General features: G+C 38.6%; 2 protein-coding genes across 4 annotated transcripts in view; both read right to left on the reverse strand.

Annotated features, from left to right (window-relative positions):
* bmpr1bb (bone morphogenetic protein receptor, type IBb) overlaps positions 1 to 16917 on the reverse strand; it is a 52060-nt gene extending 35143 nt beyond the window's left edge. The window contains exons 1-2 of the mRNA XM_008424250.3: positions 16544 to 16917; positions 10875 to 10979 (exon numbers count right to left, since the gene is read on the reverse strand). The gene's annotated coding sequence lies outside the window, so the exon portion shown is untranslated. The remainder of the gene's footprint in view (positions 1 to 10874; positions 10980 to 16543) is intronic.
* Positions 16918 to 18440: 1523 nt separating this feature from the next.
* pdlim5b (PDZ and LIM domain 5b) overlaps positions 18441 to 20346 on the reverse strand; it is a 41443-nt gene continuing 39537 nt past the window's right edge. For all 3 annotated transcript variants that reach the window (XM_008424248.3, XM_017308015.2, XM_008424247.3), the window contains 3 exons: positions 19593 to 19713; positions 19389 to 19504; positions 18441 to 19288 (listed from right to left, as the gene is read on the reverse strand). In XM_008424248.3, coding sequence (XP_008422470.1) covers positions 19199 to 19288; positions 19389 to 19504; positions 19593 to 19713 — 327 coding nt within the window. In that variant the 3' untranslated portion in view covers positions 18441 to 19198. The remainder of the gene's footprint in view (positions 19289 to 19388; positions 19505 to 19592; positions 19714 to 20346) is intronic.

Genomic DNA, 20346 nt, shown 5'->3' on the forward strand with positions numbered 1-20346 from the left:
CATCTACTAACCGGATTCCAAAAATGTTGGGACACTAAACAAATTGTGAATAAAAACTGAATGCAATGATGTGGAGATGGCAAATGTCAATATTTTATTCGTAATAGAATATAGATGGCAGATCAAAAGTTTAATCTGAGTAAATGTAGCATTTTAAAGGAAAAATATGTTGATTCAAAATTTCAGTGTCTACAAATCCCAAAAAAGTAGGGACAAGTAGCAATAAGTGGCAGGAAAAAGGAAATTGAACATTTAACAAACAGCTGGAAGACCAATTAACACTAATTAGGTCAATTGACAACATGATTGGGTATAAAAAAAGCTTCTTAGTGTCAGTGTCTCTCTGAAGCCAAGCATTGTTCCGCAGAAAGATAGTGCAGCAATACCAGAATAGTGTTACCCAGCGTAAAAATAGCATAGACTTTTAAGTTATCATCATCAACCGTGCATAACATCATCAAAAGATTCAGAGATTTTGGCACAATCGCTGTGCGTAAGGGTCAAGGCCGTAAAACTCTACTAGATGCTCGTGATCTCCTGGCCTTTAAACGTCACTGCACCTCAAGGCCACCGTCAAGGAAATCACAGCATGAGCTCAGGAATACTTCCAGAAAGCATCGTCAGTGAACACAATCCACCGTCCCATCCGCCGCTGCCAGCTGAAACTCTACAGTGCAACCTTTCTAAGCTCCACAAGGTCAGCCGTTTGCACTGGGCCAAGGGTAATTTAAAATGGAGTGAGTACAAAATGGAGGACTGTTCAGTGGTCAGATGAGTCATGATTTGAAGTTCTTTATGGAACAGTGGGACGGCATGTCATCCGGACCAGAGAGGACAAGGATAGACCAAGTTGTTATCAACGCTCCGTTCAGAAGCCTGCATCACTGATGGTATGTGGTTGCATGAGTGCTGGTGGCCTGGGCAGCTTGCATGTCTGGAAAGGCTCCATTAATGCAGAGAACTATGTTCAGGTTCTAGAACAACATATGCTCCCATCTAGACATTGTCATCTCTTTCAGGGAAGACCCTGCATTTTTCAACAAGATAATGCCAGACCACATTCTGCAGCAATCACAACATCATGGCTACATAGGAGAAGAATCCTGGTACTGAAATGGCCAGTCTGCAGTCCAGATCCTTCACCTATAGAGAACATTTGGCGCATCATAAAGAGGAAAAAGTGTGACAAAGAAGGCCCAAGACGATTGAACAGTTAGAGGCCTGTAGTAGACATGAATGGGAGAGCATTCCTATTTCTAAACTTGAGAAACTGGTCTCCTCTGTCCCCAGACGTCTGTTGAGTGTTGTAAGAAGAAGGGCAGATGCCACACAGTGGTAAAAATGGCCTTGTCCCAACTTTTTTGGGATTTGTTGACATCATGAAATTTTGAAACAACATATTTTTCCCTTAAAATGATACATTCTCTCAGTTTAAACTTTTGATCTGTGGTTTGTGTTCTATTGTGAATAAAATATTAGACGTTGGCACCTCCACATCATTGCATTCAGTTTTTATTCACAATTTTTTTAGTGTCCCAACTTTTTTGGAATCCGGTTTGTACTTGTAACTGAAAACCATACCAATTGTGCCTAAAATTCCCAAACCTATGTAATGGCCAAAGCTTTTAAGGATGCTTAAAACTATTTTACTACGACACAAAAGCCCCTAATAACAAAAAACAGAAAAAGCTAATATTTAATTTATATAGGGTAGCAGGGAATCTATAATGAATAATTTTTATTTCATAAACCTCCAAAGTTTAGGCGATAAATGGCTCCTTAATATTTTTACAAAAAAACCTTTCAAGTGTGCCACTTTTCCCACAAAAATCCAAATTACAATTCAGTCATAACAATCAAAGTTGCATGCCATCTGACTTTATGAAATAGCTGCTAGACCCTTCAGAATGCACATCCCCAGTAAGACAAATACACTCAGGAAATGGACAGACAAAATAACATTTCCTAATTGATAAGACAAATGTTCCAAACAAAGCCATTCTAATAGTAGAATTACTGTCATTATTCAGTTAACTCCAACAATTTTTAAACATTGTACACACAACAAACAGACCATCTACAAGTAGGGAACACACATCTGCTTCATCTGTCAGCAAATTCTAACCAAGCTAATAACAACCTCGTGTGGGGTGGGACAGAGTTCAGTCAGCTGCACATGCGAGTGTCTGAGCAGGAGAGAGAGCGCAGAATAAATGTCGATTCTCAGCATGGATCTGTTCTTCTGGTGTACACTCCAGCCCTCAGTCCCTCTGGGAACCAAAGCCACAGCGGGCAACCTGAAACCCATGATGTCAGCTTCAGAGGGCACACACCATCAGGACCCAGTAAGAAAACGTACAAACGCGATGTCAACGGTTGCACAGTTAATGCGCTGAATTGTACTTGGATTTGAGCAGCTGTGGTGGATTAAGGGGTTCCCAAATGAAGTGCAGTGCTTCAGGAAAGTCATGCAAAAAGTTTTCACCAGGCTTGAAAAAAATGTAATGTAAATCTAATTTTTAAGTTCTGTTGTTTTAAATTATATTAATGAAGGTGCTAAAAGACAACATGCTGCTCTGTAAGCTTGAATGTTTTGACTGAAATCTGACTGATTTATGTTAATCTAATTAAAATGTATTCAGTCTGTTTGGTTCAATTCTGTAATATTTTATTACTCTAAGGGTAAAGGGTATTTTTTTTTGCATGAAACTTTTTCTATTTGTCTTATTAGGTAGATTCTACATATAAATTGAAAATTTATTCATTTTACCCATTTGCAACTCCCTCTGCTTCTACATTTTACATAGCTACTGTTCGGGTCAATTTGACCTGGCAGTCAAGTTGACGGGTAAAAAAGATTATATATATATAAGTCCAATTCTATATGTTTCCTTGCACCTCTGAGACATATTTCAACACACGCTCACACACAACACGTACATACATGCACATGTGCACACACACAAGCCCACTTTCTCACTATTCTCTTTACTTCAGTGCATGGACACTGCGAGAAAGCTGGTGTTCATGCAACTTTTGACAGGAACGTTTCTGTTCCCGTGGGCAAACTCCACCCACACTGAGTGGACACTCAGCAGAAGTGGGGGGGAAACATAAATACTCTCTGCATGACTCATTTGTCTTGATTTTAATCAGCAGGTCAATTTGACCCAGAACAGAATACGTGACTCAGGTTGTCTCAAAAAATTCAAAATGTAATATAAAAAATATACAAAAAATCAATTTCAATGATAATAATTGTTTTTTTTGTCTGCTGGTTTTTTCAGTGGACATTATTTGTGTCCAAATGAGTGAATGAGTAAATTGTTGTCATTGATTCTTTATTTGTGAGAAATAAAAAAAAATATCATTGCACATATATTGATTGAAATTGTTAGTATTGGAGTTAATAATCAGTTACAAAAATATTTTGGAGGATTTTTTTAGTTTCTGACACTATTGCATGATTAAACACTTCAAGGATCAAATTGACCCAGGAACATTAAAGCTGTGCCTCAGAAACAAACATAACAGGAGGGATATGTGACAAAAACTGTATAATTTTGTTCCACTGAAAGACTACACCAGGCCCAGGCTGAAATATTTCAGAGTTCTGTGAAAGAGTGGTCTGATTGGTCAGTTGGTTAATGTGCGTTATGCATAAATGCACTCGAACAGCAATGTTGACATTTATCTTCAAATAGTCTGCTTCCACAATCCGGTTTTTGAATTTGAACTTGGTTGTCCGCAAGGAGGCTGCCTGTAGAAACGTGTGCTGCTTTCTGTGCGACTGTTTAGTAAAACCAAAAGAGATCATGATCCAAGGTGGGAGTGGGAACCTCTGCGGATAGGGGCGTGACGTACACTAAACAGGCAGGGGTCTCCCCAAGGCGGTCATTGTGTGAAAGGTGTGTGTGACAAAGAACGGTCCACAACCACATGACTGCGCATCAACAGTTCGGCTTCTGATTATGTATGTGGGAGTCTTGAGACATACGGTGCGAAGAAAGTACTTTCACCCTCACCCTGTTTTTTTGTAGGTCTGCGAGTTAAAAAGAAAAACAAAAGCTTGTCATCAGTCGCTGCTCATAATGTAAGTTGATTTCCTACATTTCCACATGTGCACAGAGGAACTCTGGTTCTGTTCACCTTGGCTGTCTGCAGAAAAAGAGATTATGATATTGCCTACAGGGTACATTCTGTCTGTTCTTGTTATACGCTCCTATGCAGACTCATCAGCTTTTCCCCTCTTTTTCCTGTGGCTTCAAGTGCTACCTTCTTTGTAAGAAAAGTGCACTTCATTTGATCGGTGTCATTAACCTTTTAATTTTAAAAAAAGTGTGTACATCAAGTGTTGGATTGTTTTCTTCCTTAATAAACACCTTCATTTAAAAACCACATTTTGTGTTTCTTGCATTGTCTTTGACTAACATACTTTGAATTTAGTTTAATGTTCTGAATTCTTAAGTATGACAAACATGCAGAAAAAAAGGAAATCATGAAAGGGGCAACCACTTTTTCACACCACTGTACATGTGTAAAAGTTTGCCATATTCACTTAGCACAGAATCCTATATTACGGAAATAGGACATTAATCTGCTTTGTCAGGTCCATTACAAGGGTGCACATGTGCTGGCATAAATGCACAAAATTAAGGCAGAAAATTGATGTTCTGTCATTCTGTGTCTAATCTAGACAGAGAGGGGGTGAATAACTGATTGGATGCAGTAAGATATCAATTCAACTCAAAAGTGACGGTGGATATATGAATGAGGATGGACACGGTTTACAGAGGGTTTACAGCACAGACATGTCAAAACACTGTAGAAATACGACCTGCTTTAGTTACAGCAGAAGCACATCAAATTAAACAAGACATCCAGAAATGAAGGCCTTGGAGTCCAATTTATAGTTTCAAGACAGGATGAGGTTGCTATACTGTTTTATAAATTAATTTATGCTTTGATCCAAGAAATATATTCACAGGTTCAATAAAGTTAGAATAAGTTAAGATGTGAGCAAGAGACAAACTCAGATGAGTAAAAAGACTAAAAGCTTGAGACAAAAGTTAAACCAGACCTTTCCAGTAAGGTGTTGCAGTAGCTCAGCTGAGCTCAGCCAATTGTGGCTAGCTTTAGCTTCTTGATGTTTAGCTAAACATTGGTATTCCTATGTGACTCACAGTAATAAAGCCATGTAGAGTTGGAGTTGAAGACGGAATCATACATCTGCTTCAACAAACACACCGTCATCTGGACAAAGCAAACAGCACTGTGAGGATAATGTTCTTTGATTTCTCCAGTGCATTTAACACAGGGTAAGATCGAATCATATTTTCATCAAGGGAGACAAAATGGAGGTGGTTGAGGAATATAAATATCTCGTTTACTTGGACAAGACTGGATTGGAGATGCAACAGTGAAGCATAAGGGACAGAGTAGACAGTACTTCTTAGATTCTTCAAGGTTAAGATGCTGCAGATCTTCGCTTCTGCCATCATTTATGGTGGCAGCAGCATCAGAGCCAGGAACCTAAAAAGGCCCAACCACCTCATGAAAAAAGGCTGGTTCTGTTTTGGAAATTACTGTGGAACCTCTGGAGACGATAATGGAAAGAAGGATTTTTCATAAAATCAAGAAAATGATGGACAATCATGACCATCCTCTTCATGAGACCGAGTGTTTTCAGTAAGAGGCTTCTTCAAATTTGCTGTAATACAGACCACTACGGGTGGCCTTTCCTGTCAACAATCAACACCATCGAAAATAACTATAAGAATTTTAATATGAGTTACAACAACATTTTATTTCTCTTTGGGATCAATAAAGTATTTTTGAATTTTAATTTTGAAATTCTTGCTCAACCCTTTTAGAACTGCTCTTGTGTATCTTTCCTGGGATAAAATGGACATGCAAACAGCTCATGTTGTTATCTGGGCCTGAACCCAGCTTGCTTCTATTGCAGGAACACTAAAGGGACTGAAAGTATTCAGTCTGTCAAAAAATAAAACATGAAGGGTAAAAAAATTAAAAATGACATTAAATTCAACTGCAAAGCTCCCTTGAGAGATGTATTCCCAAAGGTTGGAAATCATTCAAATATAAACAGCTTTCTGATGTTGGAAATTAGTCTACTCGGTTATTCTCATACTTTTGGTGGGCTTCACATATGATAAACTTGATGAAAGCACCAAAACAAACACATGTGCCTTTCTAGACATTGTTTGCACAGGCAAAGTCAGATTTCCCAGTAGAAACCCAGGGGGTTTTCTCTTTGCTGGAAGATCGCCTGACCCCCTTCTTCTGCCCCTACATCCTCCCTCCCTTCTCATCCTTCTGCCTGACCTCTGGGGAAGGTTCTGTTTTAGGGGCCAAATTGCAGCTTGGCCTCTCAGAACTGTCTACCTCCCTTTGCTCTTGTTTTGCTTTGCTGGAAAGATAGCTGCAGGCAGTAAAGCAGACTGTCAAGCCACAAAGCAAACATTCAAATAAGACAGTCAATTTGATGGTATTCATGAGCTGCACTCTACACCTTTACAGAAACCTAATGAAAGAGCAGGATGGAGTAAGCACAACCGACAGACTTTATTGACAAATAAAGAGCATTAGCCTTACTCTGGCTTTGATTGAGGCTTCATCATTTGTCATCCACTTGAGTGCTTTGGATAAGTCTCAATCTAAACTGACTCAAGAGGCTGTAGTCAGGTCTGGGAAACAACCTCCACTGGTCAATCCACACAGACAGAGGTTTATATTTCCCTCATGACTAAAGTGACTGCGTGTGACCGGTGTACATGGCTCGGTATTGACACGTGCTGGCTCCATGTACCGGGATGTCATCTGTTTTATTTGATTTACATTATTCCTATGATTTCTCTGACCAACCCAACAGCCGGGTTCAAGTAGAGCATGGGCAGGGTTTTTCCATGCTCTCAGTTGTCCAGGTATGTGTAATAAAATCCTGCTTTCTGTTTTGAAAACCCTGGGAGTTCCAGTCATTTTCACATTTGAGGTTTTCCTCCCTGCTCCCCTTTCCCTCTCTCAGACTTTTGCACTCCAGTGTACAGAACAGTCTACCCAAGGCTGCCTAGTTTAATTTCCAGACCATTCAAAAAGCAAAATAAACATGTTTGAAAAGGTAGGGAACACCCAGCAACTTTACCACGTTATGCAAAGAAGGAAAAGAGTTGTGCTTACCTATGTGTCTACAGCTAGTGTTTTTTTAAAACACATTTTAAATCAGTTTAACAAATATAACTAAAAAAAATATTGGCATTGGACAAATGCATTTATTTTCCACCGTCATTGCTGCTGGAAGATCTCAGCAATAAATATGCACAGGTATTTATTAAAGCTGAGCTTTAGGAGAAACAGAAGAGAACTGCTAATATGTTGTTCACAGCCACAGTGCAGGCATGCAAAGAACAGGTTAACACCAGAAATATAGCACCACTGCTCCAAAGACTCAAATACCTAACCATATAAAATATAGTCGAGGTCCACATTATAACCAAAATAAAAGGTCAAGTACTTCGGATTCAACTGTGAAAGGTTTGCAATGCTTTATTTTTTTTTCTTAAAGATTAATGTAATTTATATTGTGCTATTGATGTGTGTTTGTTCCATCTGTTTAGCTACATCATATTATTTTTCTAACTGCATTTTGCACAGGATGATGCAGAAAACTGTATCTTGCTCTAGTAAAGACTGATGATCTCTACCCAGAACAGTTTTTGAGTCAGATATGCACCATCTGCAAAGCAAATGTCTCATATATTCTCAAACTGGAAGAATTTTTGGTGAAACGTGGTTACCTTTGAGCAGGCACAAAAAAAAATTTGCAACAAGGTTATTTTTATTGTGTGAAACCAAGCTGGGAAGTGAATCAGTTTAGGCATTTAAAAAAAGAGAGGGCCCTTTTTTCTTTTATTTCTCCACAACCTTATTGCAGTAAGTTTTCCAAAACACATTACAGGTAGCAAGGAAAATACGACACTGCCAGAAAAGTAGCAGGGATAAGAACTATGCTATTAACTAGTGTATTGCAATCATATGAAAATGCTGGAGCCAGGGGTATCATGTAATCCCAGCAATCTGTTGAACTTTACTACAAAAATAAGAGGTTTCCACACATTTATTTATGCTCCAACAGTCTGCATGCTTTTTTTAATGGGCACTCTGAGCTGATCACATAAAGATTCAGGTCCAAAATTGGTTTTTCAATAACTTTATTTTTATTGCGTAATAAAAATAAAGAATCATGTGATTAGATCATAAACCCTAAATGCTGCTTCTTTTTCGTTTCCTTCACCTCCTTAGTTTAAAATGTCTGACATCAAAATTAAAGTTGAAGTGCATTTCTAGTGCAGTCTAATAGAAGGAACACCTTATCCCAGCTTTCAGCTTATAGAGAGAGAGAGAAAGAGAAGGAGAAAGAAAGAGAGAGAACTCCTCGAATAATTGTAAACAGCCTTATACCTAGATCTCCACTAGATCTCTACTAGATCTCTACTCTTCTCCAGGAGACTCATCATTTGGGTTATTTTTAATAGATTAGATCCTTTTCTCATTACAAATATTTGAATTTATGTTTCACTAGGAAAATAAAACTTAAGTGACCTCACTTCTCAATGTCAGTTCAATCTTTTACATATAAATTCTGGCCCCAAAATCCCCAAATGACAAAAATCTACAGGAAAATAAAACAACAGACACAGTAATCTACTTAAATCGTGTTGTACATATTAAACACACACAACAATTGTAACTGTCTGGAACACAGAACATGACAAAAATGAGCAAATGCCAGAATTTCCCCTCCCCAAATCTCTTTATCTTAAAAAGCCATCTTCTAATCTTTAAAACGTTCATCTGTGATCTTTGGCTTGAAAACAAGCGCTTGGGCTGGCCGTTCCTGAGTGACTCCCGCTCCACATGTGTCACAGAGCAGAATAAGTTAACAGCTGCAACTGCTCTCAAACACCTGCAAAAACAATCCAGGGTGTAGCAGGTTAGCAAGCAGTTCCTCTCTTTCTTTCTTGTAATCCGATCCAGCCTCTCCTCTGAATTCTCAGAGCCGCAGCAGAGGCGTGGAAAAGACACAGTGAGAAGCTGCTCACTTCTTAGACTGGACAAAACCGTAACTAAAGATGAAGGACAAACGGCTGGTTTAGCCAAGTCATTTTTCCCTTTAAAGTTCATTTGAAGCGCTGAGAGCCCTCAACATGTCTGTATGGGGTTAGTCATCTCAAGTTAATTATGTCTGTTAAAAAGAGTATGGTTTATAATGTTAAAATCCGGCTATCAGTAAGTTTGTATACCAAGCAATGCAATGCTATAGTCCTGCAAGCCAACAAAAGCAAATGGCAGTTTTTTCCCCACATGGTTTGTAGAGACTAGACCCAACCCTAACTAATTTACTAAAGCAAGCGTATAACTTTCCTTTTAGTGACGTCACCACTAATCTGTGCCACTTACAAAGAAAAACAAGGAACCCTAATCACCATTAAAGAGCTACCCAGACGTACATTAGGCTGCGTGCCAGAGGGTCGTATAGCTGTGAGAGGTTTAGACGTATGAGAGGATTCAAAGTTACATGCAATACCTCAAAGAGAAATTACTTCTGTGACGCAGTTTGGAAAGTTTAGTAAATCAGGAAAACACGTAGCAGCAATTGTCAAAGGATATGATCGATATACACAGCATACAGAGGTTGGCGGCTTCTCCAACATGATTCACCTTTTTGTTTGCAGGTGGCTGGGTTAATTCTGTGTTGAAGCCTCTTTTTTGTCGAGTGTTGACATTAGTTTGTCACCTGCCACCTGTTTTTGGCCGGCTCCTTAATCCTCCAACTGATGCCAGAGCCTGTTCAGGAACTGCAGTGTGTGTTGAGAGTTTGTGTGTGCGGCGTGCATGTACGAGAGAGAATGTACGAGAGCTTGTTACTGCACAAAGCAGTGTGCTACTCAGACGCACAATGGAGTAATTATTCTCAAAAGCACCGCAGAGCAACTGTAGAGCTGGCAAATATGCAGAAATATCTCACTGAGTCTTGGCAAGAAAAAACAATTTAGATAACATTGTTTAAAATAGTCCATGCACATTGCACACACTTTTTTCAGGAAAGTATTCAAACCCCCTTACACATTCTCTCGCATCACAACCTCAAACTTTACATGAATTTCAGTGGAATTTCATGTAACAGATGAATAAAAAGAGATGTCTAATTGTGAAATGGTAGAACAATGAATGTTTTTTCACATTTCTATGGAAACTGTATTCTGACCTTTTTGTAGAATCACCTTTGGCTGCAAAAACATTGCATTTATAGAGACAGAAAATTTGACCAATTTAGCTTAATAGTTGGAAGAAAAACCCTAGACATCAATTTTGAAGTCAAAGATTCTTAACTGGATTTTGGTCTGGACTTAGACTGGGCCATTAACCCCAGTCTCAAGTCTTTAGCAGCCCATTGTTATTTTTCTGCTACTCACAGCGTTTGAATGTGGGCCAAAAGTTAAATATAATGTTTTTAAAGGTCCAATTGATTTGTCTAGAGCACCTACTTCCATGTGTTTTCTGCGTCCCCTACATGACTTGCGACAAACTTCAGGGTTAGGGTTCACTTTCCAACATAGTTTTCTTCTTATCAGTCTTCTATAAAAGGTCAGAAAACTGGAGATTAAAACTAGTAGTGGTTCTGATACGCCCACCTGAGCTAGGAATCTCTGCAGTTTTTCCAAAGTTAGCATTAGTGTCTTAGGTGCTTCTCTGATTATTTATTTTCTAGCCCAGTTAAAATCAGTCTAAAATACACAGAAGAATTTTTTTTTTTGTACAAGGCATTGTAATAGTGATCAAGAAGGGATACTCACTGTATTCTCTTTCAATCACTTCCTGTGTCTGCAGGGTGTAAAATGCAAAGCATCAACATTAGCTGGATGTGTCACAGCTACGGCTCTAAATGCCCCCTGTTGTACCTAAAAAGAAAAAGAAAGAAACATGTGAAAGCCATTTCATGGTCTGACATCATGGAGCTGAGAAGCAGGGATTAAAAAGAAAAAGGAAAAAGAGGACAAAAATTGATTTCATCTGTTTCCCTCTCTTTTCTCGTGGTCTGAGTGGCACTTGTTGTCACTTGCTATTTACTGGACGAGTGTGAGGTTCCCTTGTGGGATCAGACACAGCCCACTAATGATTTATAGTAGAACTGACACGCTGAAAACTACAGAACAAAGCTTTTTTTAAGGTCTTTTTCTATGTGAAAAAATAAACTGTTAAATGGAGTTTGTTATATATTTTTGATTAAAATGAAACAAAGAACTTCTTGTTCATACCCAAATAGAGAATTTGTAAAATTCAATATAACGAAGCATTATTAAACTTAACTGAGAGAATTAAAGAATGCTAATTTGGCCAGATTGTTGGAAAGTGTTGAATCCTGGACTTTCCCTTTTTTCCAAACCAGCTGATTTGTTCTGTAATTCCAGGTGGTCTCCCGGACCAGTCTTTTTTTTTTAAGCAAAGAACATAATTATGAGCTGCCATTCTGCCTGAACCTTGTGTGCATCAGGGAGAAACAGCGCGCAACTGCAATACAGATTCACCCACACTTGATGGAATAATGCATTTCTACATTTATCTCCGTTTTCACTTGGACAGACACACTTCCCAGCTGCCTTTTATTTCCCAGGAGCGCAGATGCCGATACAGTGAAAACTTTTAGCACACAGATTCTTAACATTCCTGGTGGGTGTGGGTTACTCTCCAACAGAAACTGATGCTTGGCTTCATCTTTCTTTGCTCTGCGGCCAGCAGGTTGCTGTCGCAGAAGGAGTCTGTGTGAGCCTCTCGCAAGCATCGTTTTCCGTCAAAAGTACAGGAGTTCTGTAAGCTCAAGCTCTGCGTTTGTTCAGATCCCTGAGAGGGCACCGGGTAAAAAACATTCTTCTCAAGTCTGAGTCAGCATATTTATATGTTTATGGAGGTTCCTGTAGCAGCAAAGCTCATTGCCTAATGGAAAAGGAATTCTAATTAAACAAGCAAGTGCGGCAGGTACCTGTTGAAATAAAGGGTGGAGATGGGCGGTAATCGGGTACTCCATGTCCACCTCTGGAATCCCACTGGCCTCCTTGATTTAGAAGTATTGACTTGTATGAAGTGAAAGAACAAAGTGATCCATTATGAGGTGCTTATGGCTCTGTTTTTATTGTGGAACTATTTTCTGACAGGATAAAGTGGAGGAGTGACCTCAATTTAAGATTTAGCATACAAATGTCAGAACACTTTTATATGCTTTTTTAAATTTTTAAAAGTTGTGTTAATTATTAGGTCAAGTTACTTGTGAAAAGAGAAAGCAGGAAGGAAGTGGCACAGTGAAAAGAAAGAAGAAAGGATAGAAACAAGTTTAGCTGGCCGAAGATCCAAATGAAGGAAACGCAAGGAGGCAAAATGATGACAAATAAAGGAAATGAAAGAAGAAGAAAGGTCAAAGTATAAAAAAGGAGGAAATACAACAAGAAAAGAAACAAGAAGAGAAAGGCAGGAGGAAGGAACAGAGGTAGGACACAGGTGAGGAAAGACAGAAGGCTGTAGAAATAAGGAAGGAAACTCAAGAAGGCTGGGTATAATTGAGAAAAAAAGGAATTACACAAGGAAGGATAGAAAGAAGAGCAGAACTAAGGACACATCATTAGACAATGGAATGAGAAAAAAAAGTCTGGAAACTATTTTTCTTTTCCATTCTTATCCAGACCTGGAAAATGCTGAAATCAATAACCAGACTCTTCAAGCATGCATAGGAACTCTGTTAGTCAGATAAAATGGTCAACCTGTCAAAAATGAAGATCTCTGGAGCTACACGCATGTAACTAAATCTTCTGAGTCTTTATAAAATGTACCCCACTCTGTCAGAATCTTGTTCATTTTTGGCGCTCCAGTCAGCAGACAGACTCTCTGTCTCGACAGAAACACCAGAGGATTTTATTAAAGTCGTCGTGGTTTATTTTACATAGCTTATCAAGGCACTCGGCACAAAGTCAATTAGTACACCACTTACGGGACAAATTGATGCAACTACAGCATTACAATCTCAGAATAAACACAAAAACACACATGCTTCCTAATACTACCTCCAGTGATGGAGAATCAACACAGTCTGGGCTGATCGATACAGCTTTTAGCTTTGGGTTTCACGTTCTTCACAATATTATTGGTGTGCAGAATCAAGTGAAAGTACACAGCATTACAACCTTTATCAATACATTTCAGTTCATGCCATCACTAAGCATCTGTGTATTTATACATTTTACGCAATTGAACTTAAACAAATTGATTTCACTCAGAGGGTGAGGGAAGAAAAAAACACCAAAAAGCAGCATCTGAAGTTTTTTTGGTGTTTTCTCCAAAAGAAAGAAAGAACGAAGAAATTGATTAGTAAGAGGCTTATGTGTCCGCTGTCCATATCTGAGAAATATGGAGACTAAATTTCAAACTAAGGTCTATTTCCTCCATTTGGATATTAAGGCAATCATGCAATGTACCATTTTTTTCCCCTTTTCTGTACTTCGATTTTCCATCAAAGTCCAGAAAACTCATCCTGTATCCTTTTCTCCTCTCCACTCCTCTGCTCCTCTCCTTCTTTAATAACAGGATGCCTGCTTTCTCTCAAACGGTCGCTGACCCCAATGGCAAAGAGCCGAGCAGCTCACAGCTTTAAGCAATTCCCGCTGCCCGCACTTGTCTCTCATCGGCAGATGAAACAGCGAGTGGGGTCTCTCTCCTTACATGTGTTTGTTGAATTAAAGAGGCACAGAAGTAAGACGATTAAATGTAAGTGGAACAAGATCAGCTGTATTTCACTGCCTTTCCCGGTGGGATTTTGGTTGTTACAACAAAAAAACTATTTAGCATTATGTTCTTGAAATTAATCTTCTTCTTCTTGAATAGGATCAGACTGGGGATAACTTCATGTCCATTTCTTTGTATGCTTGTCTTTAAAAACACATCACTGCCACACAGAATTCTCAACTTTCACCAATTTCAATTTTCCCTAAAAGAAAACAAACAAAAACATTCAAGTAATAAAAGGAAACAGCAGCTTCCCTGCCATTATTATCGTTTTCTGACAGCACTTATGGTTTGAAAAACATCTGCTGAAAATCTGCCGATTTCGGCTAATTACTCACTGCTTCTCAATGAATGATATTAGGACTGAATGCAAAGCGGCAGACACATGGCAAGAGGCCCTTTAAGGTGCTGAACTCTCAGTATACCTCAGTATGAAATGATCTATCAGGGTGTGCTGATAGAAGAGGATAAACCAAAGGAAGTACAGTATATGAAAGGCTATAATGTTCTGCCAGCTGGAAAAGACATTAAGTAATATGTCTGGTACTGAACTCTTGCCCGTCTGTGTCTCGCCACACTAATGTTTCTGTCCATTATCACCATGATCGCATTACATGAGAATGATTTTACAAACGGAACTTTTTAGGGAATCCTCGTGGAGTTTTAACCCACTTCTTAGTTAAAACGCATACATTTTACACATGTGATCAACCCTTGTAAAGACCTTAAAAACTACTTCTTTCCAGTTTGTTAATATGCAGCAAATCATCTCCGCCTGGATTGGCTGAAGGTGCTTCCTGCAATTATAGGGGAGGAAACCGAGGTGAGAGGTCAGAGCATGCTAAGTTTAGCCCTGTGGACAAGCCCAGACACAGGCGGGTTATCTTCCAAGATAAAGAGTAGTTGTTTTTAAGCATTTGTGCACATCAGGAAGTGGGTCTTTGTGAGGGTGTTTATGTGAGTAAGAGGCCCTAAGGAATAGCATGCCCAAAGAGGAGCAGGTACTTTTCTACAGGTGCAGTTTAACTGAAAACCAACAGTGTCTTGAACTTTATCGCATTTTTTTAGGCTAGAGTCACAAACTCCAACGTATTTTATTCAGATCGCATTTGATAGACCAAGACAATGTTACAAAGAATAAACATAAGTATTTAACACAATTTTCTTTAAGTTTTTTTTTTGTTTTTTACATCTGGTCACAGATTCTCAAGTAGACACAAATCTGGACTTTAACTAGGCCATTTTATCACACCAGAATAATTCGATCAGTTTAGCTGCAGTAGTTGTATAATGTTCATGGCTCGTCCTGCTGGAAGGCGAATTTCATTCCTAGCCTCAAGGGTTTTCAAGCCTCCAATAGCAGCTTTTTCCCAGGATCACCCTCTATGATGCTGCCACCAACATGTTTCACCATCAGGATGGTGTCCAGGGTGATATGTAACGTAAGTTTTCCGTCACACATGCCATGTTGCAGTGGAACCAGAATATATTGAGGAGTATTGGAGGAAAGGAGGCTAAATACAAAGGCATACATTACACAATATCTATAAAAAATTCAAACTATCATTAGACTTAACTACTTAGTGTCTATTACCATACATAAAATCCAAATAAAAAACACATAATGAAGTTTGCAGTTGTAATGTGACCAATTGTGAACAACTTATTCAACGTGAGATGCAGAACTGTTGTGTTTCAGCTTCTGGCGGTTTTTAGGGAAGGAAACTGAGGACCATGTCTACAAGTGGACCTGTTCAGTGCTGGAGAGCTAAGCACACTGAAGCATTTGAGGTTAGTAGTCTGCGGTAGACCATAAAGAGTTTCCTTGCCAGGCACCCTCACATGACGTGCCATCCTAATGGTGTAAGCCAAAAGCATGGGTGTTACCCCAAGCATTACGAGCACCGAGCCAAGAGCTGGGCGGAGGTGTGCTCACTTTCTCAGTGTTTTATTAATATAGTTTCCAAAATACTAAGCTGTGATTCAACAAGCTTCCCCAAGCTTTGAGGTTTGACTATTGCTGATGGATTCAGTCAACACCTCACACCTTGGAGGTGGGAGCAGGTTACATGTTGCCTCTTCTGGGATCAGAGAAGCCGATGTCAAACAGCATGCATCGAGTTTGGTTTGCTGCCTTGCAGAAAACAGATTTTATGTCCTGAATTTTGCTGAATTGTTTTTCACTGACTTGGTGAAATGAAGCAAAAGTGACACGAGAGCACAGATGTCATGCAGTCAAATTCGTATCTCAGAGGCAATAAACCAGCTTTAGATCAAATGAACTCATCTGCAGGTACAGTTCGTCCTGTGTCTCAATAGAGCTGAAACTGTAAATGGACAAAATTTAAGTTAAATACATTTTTTTTTTGAAAGACCATAGCGTTTCCAGTCATAGCATAAAAGAAAAAGACTCTAGATTTAACATGAACACGTTGAAAGATCCAATTAGTACCAAACTTAAGTTATCTTAATTATGACTCCAACGCTCTGATTTGGCATAATTCTGCGCAACAAGATGAGAACACCAGTGATAAGCATCCTCTTCTTCCTCGCAGATTGATAACAGCGTGCGGAATCCCACTTATCAGCTGCTGCCAGCTCCTCAGCTGAATCCTAATGAGCAGCACCGAAACCAAACTCCGGCCAGCTTTCTGGTTTCACCGGAGAAAGCTACAAAGAGAGCCGCGCTCCTTACCTTCTCCCCTTTGCTTAAAGTTCCGCTCAGTCAGACCCAGCTTCTCTTCGACTAGAAGTCCTCCTCGGTTTCCTTTCATTTGCGCGTGCTTTCCTTTCCCGCGACAGTTTTCCAAATGTGGGATAGCACGGGTTAGAATCTCGTGTCTTTACCCTCTGTCCGCACGCGCACACGTCTTGAAGTAGTGCGCGTTCGCAAACTCGGCTCACGTGAGCAGGGCTCTGTAATTCAGCTACACCTCTTGAAGCGGTGGGTTTTTAAAACAGGATAGCAAAAATATTAAAACAAAGCATCGCGTGTTCATAATGCTAGCAAACATTTGAAGTCGTTTAACAGAGACGACACAAAGTTGTCTGAGGGCCTAACCAGCTTTCAATCTGGGCTCCCCTTTCTAGTTTACCCAACAGTATTACAAATGTCCCTTTTTTATATAGCTTCTGGTGCATTAAAAAAAAAGAAAAAAAGAAGATGTTATAGTAATTCTTTTTTTCACACACCAACCTGTCTTGATTCTAACAACATACATTTACTGGTTGTCAAAAAATATGTTTTGTGATACTAATTTTCTTATTAACCACTCAAATCAACTTTTATATTCAAATTTACTGATTTAATAATTTCACTGAAATTTGGTTGTAAATTTATTTTTATAGTACGATAAAAAATGAGAAACCATGCCATCAAGACAATCACTACATGCTTTTTTTAAAATCATCCATACAGTTGAATAAAATAAGACAAAATGATCATATTTCCACTTTTAATTTCCACCAACGCTTTTAGAGTTGGCTTATCATGAATACATTAATAATGACTGAATGTCAATGTGTTTTGCTCGACAGTTACACATGATTTCATTTAAAATATTAGTTTAAAATAGCCCTTATTTAAAAACATGTATTTCAAGCATTTAATTTCCATCATAACTACAGACCATTACTGTGCTGTAGCCTGAGGCATGTGCACATATTCATTAGGTTCTTCATTATACATTAGGTAAATATTAGTGGAGTTTTAGGCAAATGGTATTCTGTTATTTTGTTCCGTTTGGCAAAGGTACATTTCTGGAGGGGGACTAATCATTTTCCCTCTTCTGATACCAACCGTTCGATGAGCATTAAAAATAATCCTACATCAGTTCATCTGTTATGTTTTGTTTTTTCTGTCTGCCCTCTTCTCCAAGACTTCTCAATTGGTTGTGGCAAATGGCTGCTTATTGAGCCAGGTCTGATTTTTTCCCCCTGCTAATAGGTAGTTATTCGTCTCTTACTATTGCTACATGCATCCTCGACATGAGGGATTGCTGTAAAGTAAATGACATAAGTAGTGATTTTCTGCTGTGGCTACTTAGAAGCTAATGCTGCAAGACAATGACTCAATGCAATCTGCTGTGTTTTCTTAAATATAAACTTTTAAGGTACTTTAACAAAAATAGCTCAGCTTACTGTACTGCCATTTAAATAGTTTTAAATTGAATTCACGATTTAAATAGGTTAAATAGTGCATTAAATTAAAAATCAAAGTTGAAAAAAAAATATTTACAGTGTGCATGAAATATTCTCCCCATGGAACCCTTTTAGCATCAGAAATTAAGAAATTACTTCTAAATAATGACAACTTTCTACCTGTGAAGCTTTTGTTTCCCAATACTCTCCCAAACCAGTTCTGAAAAACTAAATTCCTCTGTGGGTTAGCAAAGGGGGATCTAGCTCAAAAGATGATTTGTAGGGTGCAAGTCTTTAAAATAATTTCAGAATGCTGTGAAAATCATGTTTCTGACATTTCTGCCACGCAGCGTCACTAACAATGCATTTCCTCCTTACCATTTTGAATCGGTTAAGTTACAAAAAGTGCTGAAAAAACATTGGATGTTAAATAACGAGTCCACCATCTGAGGTACCCGTTACAAAATACTTTATTTTAATGAAGCAAAATCCATCCCCTAAATCAAATTTCTGCTTGAAATGGCACAATTATTGATAAAATTACATTTTGAAAAATTGCAGTTTAATGAAAGGCACTAGCTGAAAACTAAAGTTATTTGAACACAAAACATTACAATCATCCAAGTGATCTGCTGATGAAGGTTTAAAAATATACTCCTGAATTTGATATGCATGATACTAAAAACTGTCTAGGGGTAATTAATAACTTTAAGAAATACATATATACCATGATACAACCATGACACTTCCTGTTAAACCTCCAGAACACATTGACTTGCACATAAATACGTTTTTCACTCAACATTAAATAGCTTTCACTTTCAAATCTTGCAATAGCTGTACTTTTTACCAGATGTAGCTTTCATAGAAAAGTGTATTTTAATGACACCCTAGTGGGCTCAGTAGGTCACTGCATGAGTTCTGGGTAAAAAAAAAATTGACCACAACTAGCTCTCTCTCGCCCAAATGCTAACAGTGAACTGAAATGAAGTTGGAATATTTAGCTAAAGAGTTTTAAGCAATAAGAACAGCAAACCAAAAAATATACTAGAAAGGATTTAAAACTAAACTTAGTGATTTGTTTCACCAACTGTTATGCTACCAAAATCCACAAACTGGTAGAGCAGATTGTTTCTTGTTCAGGTATTAATGCAAAATCTCATAAAATCCAAAACTGCATCTCGTAAAATTCTGCAGCCATGGGACAAGATCAGATGTTGACAGAGTGAGCATGTTTCTTGCACAAAGGCTTGTCCTTCTTGGAGAAGAAAGGTTGGCCTTCCAGGCTGGTGGAGCAAACCTGCGAAGACAATCAAACATTTACACAGTTGTGTTATTTACACAGAACAACTAAGAATTGCCAGTTTGTCACTGGCTGAAAGGAGTCTTCCCAGACTTACCACACACACAAAACAGGTGTCATGCCAGGTGAAACCCAGCGCCTCCAGGAACTTGTCTCCGGCCTCGATGGGGAAGTCGCAGCCGTGGCAGTTGGTACCAAACATGGTGTAGTAGTCTGTTTGATTATTGCATTAACACAATATTAGTCTGTTTGAAATACATAAGGATTTTCCTGGTTTTGCATTGGGAGGCGTTTTCTGTACCTCTTTCACAGTACGGCTGTCCGTCCTCCATGTGAAATGTGTTGCCTCTGATTGGCTGGTGGCAGGCAGCGCAGACAAAACAGGACACATGCCAGGTCTGCTTCAGGGCATTCATGACTTCCTGCAGGGGGAATGAAAAAGCAAGAGAAGCCAAGTTAGTACTGCATTAAAGTGAATATATTCAGATCTTTATTAAGAACAATGTGAACATTTACTAGTTGCTAAATTTTATAAACAATGTTCAAAACACACTAGAACAAAAGTGCTGTTCAGTTCCTGGAAATAATTTAGAAATTTGCCCAAATGTATACAACTTGAATGTGTGACTCTTTTCTACATTTATTCAATGAGGAAAAGGTTTAAGGATGAAATAGTCTTTGTTTTTTTTTTCAAAACTGATTGATGGTACTTCCAACAAGCACAAGCAAGTTTTGTTATTATGTACACTTAACTTTTAAGGTCAACACTAATTTGAACTTCCAATTTACCTGCATGCACTGTACAGAATACTGACCGCAAAACAAGAGAGCCTTTGTGAATGTATGGATACTGACTGAATTGGTCTCTGACCTCAGAAATGTGAATCTGGAAAAATGGCATAAAATTGTTCTGGGTATAAAACTTCCCAGAAAAATCTAAACATAACAGAAGACCCCAGGCTCTGGAGGACGTAGAGTAACTGTACATGGAGGAATTGTCTGTCTCTGATCAAACTCTGTGAAGACCTTGTTCCGTTAAATTCTGTTTTATTAAA

The sequence above is a fragment of the Poecilia reticulata genome, chromosome 12, assembly GCF_904066995.2.
Source record: "Poecilia reticulata chromosome 12, P_reticulata-male-v2, whole genome shotgun sequence".
NCBI classification, from domain to species: Eukaryota; Metazoa; Chordata; class Actinopteri; order Cyprinodontiformes; family Poeciliidae; genus Poecilia; species Poecilia reticulata.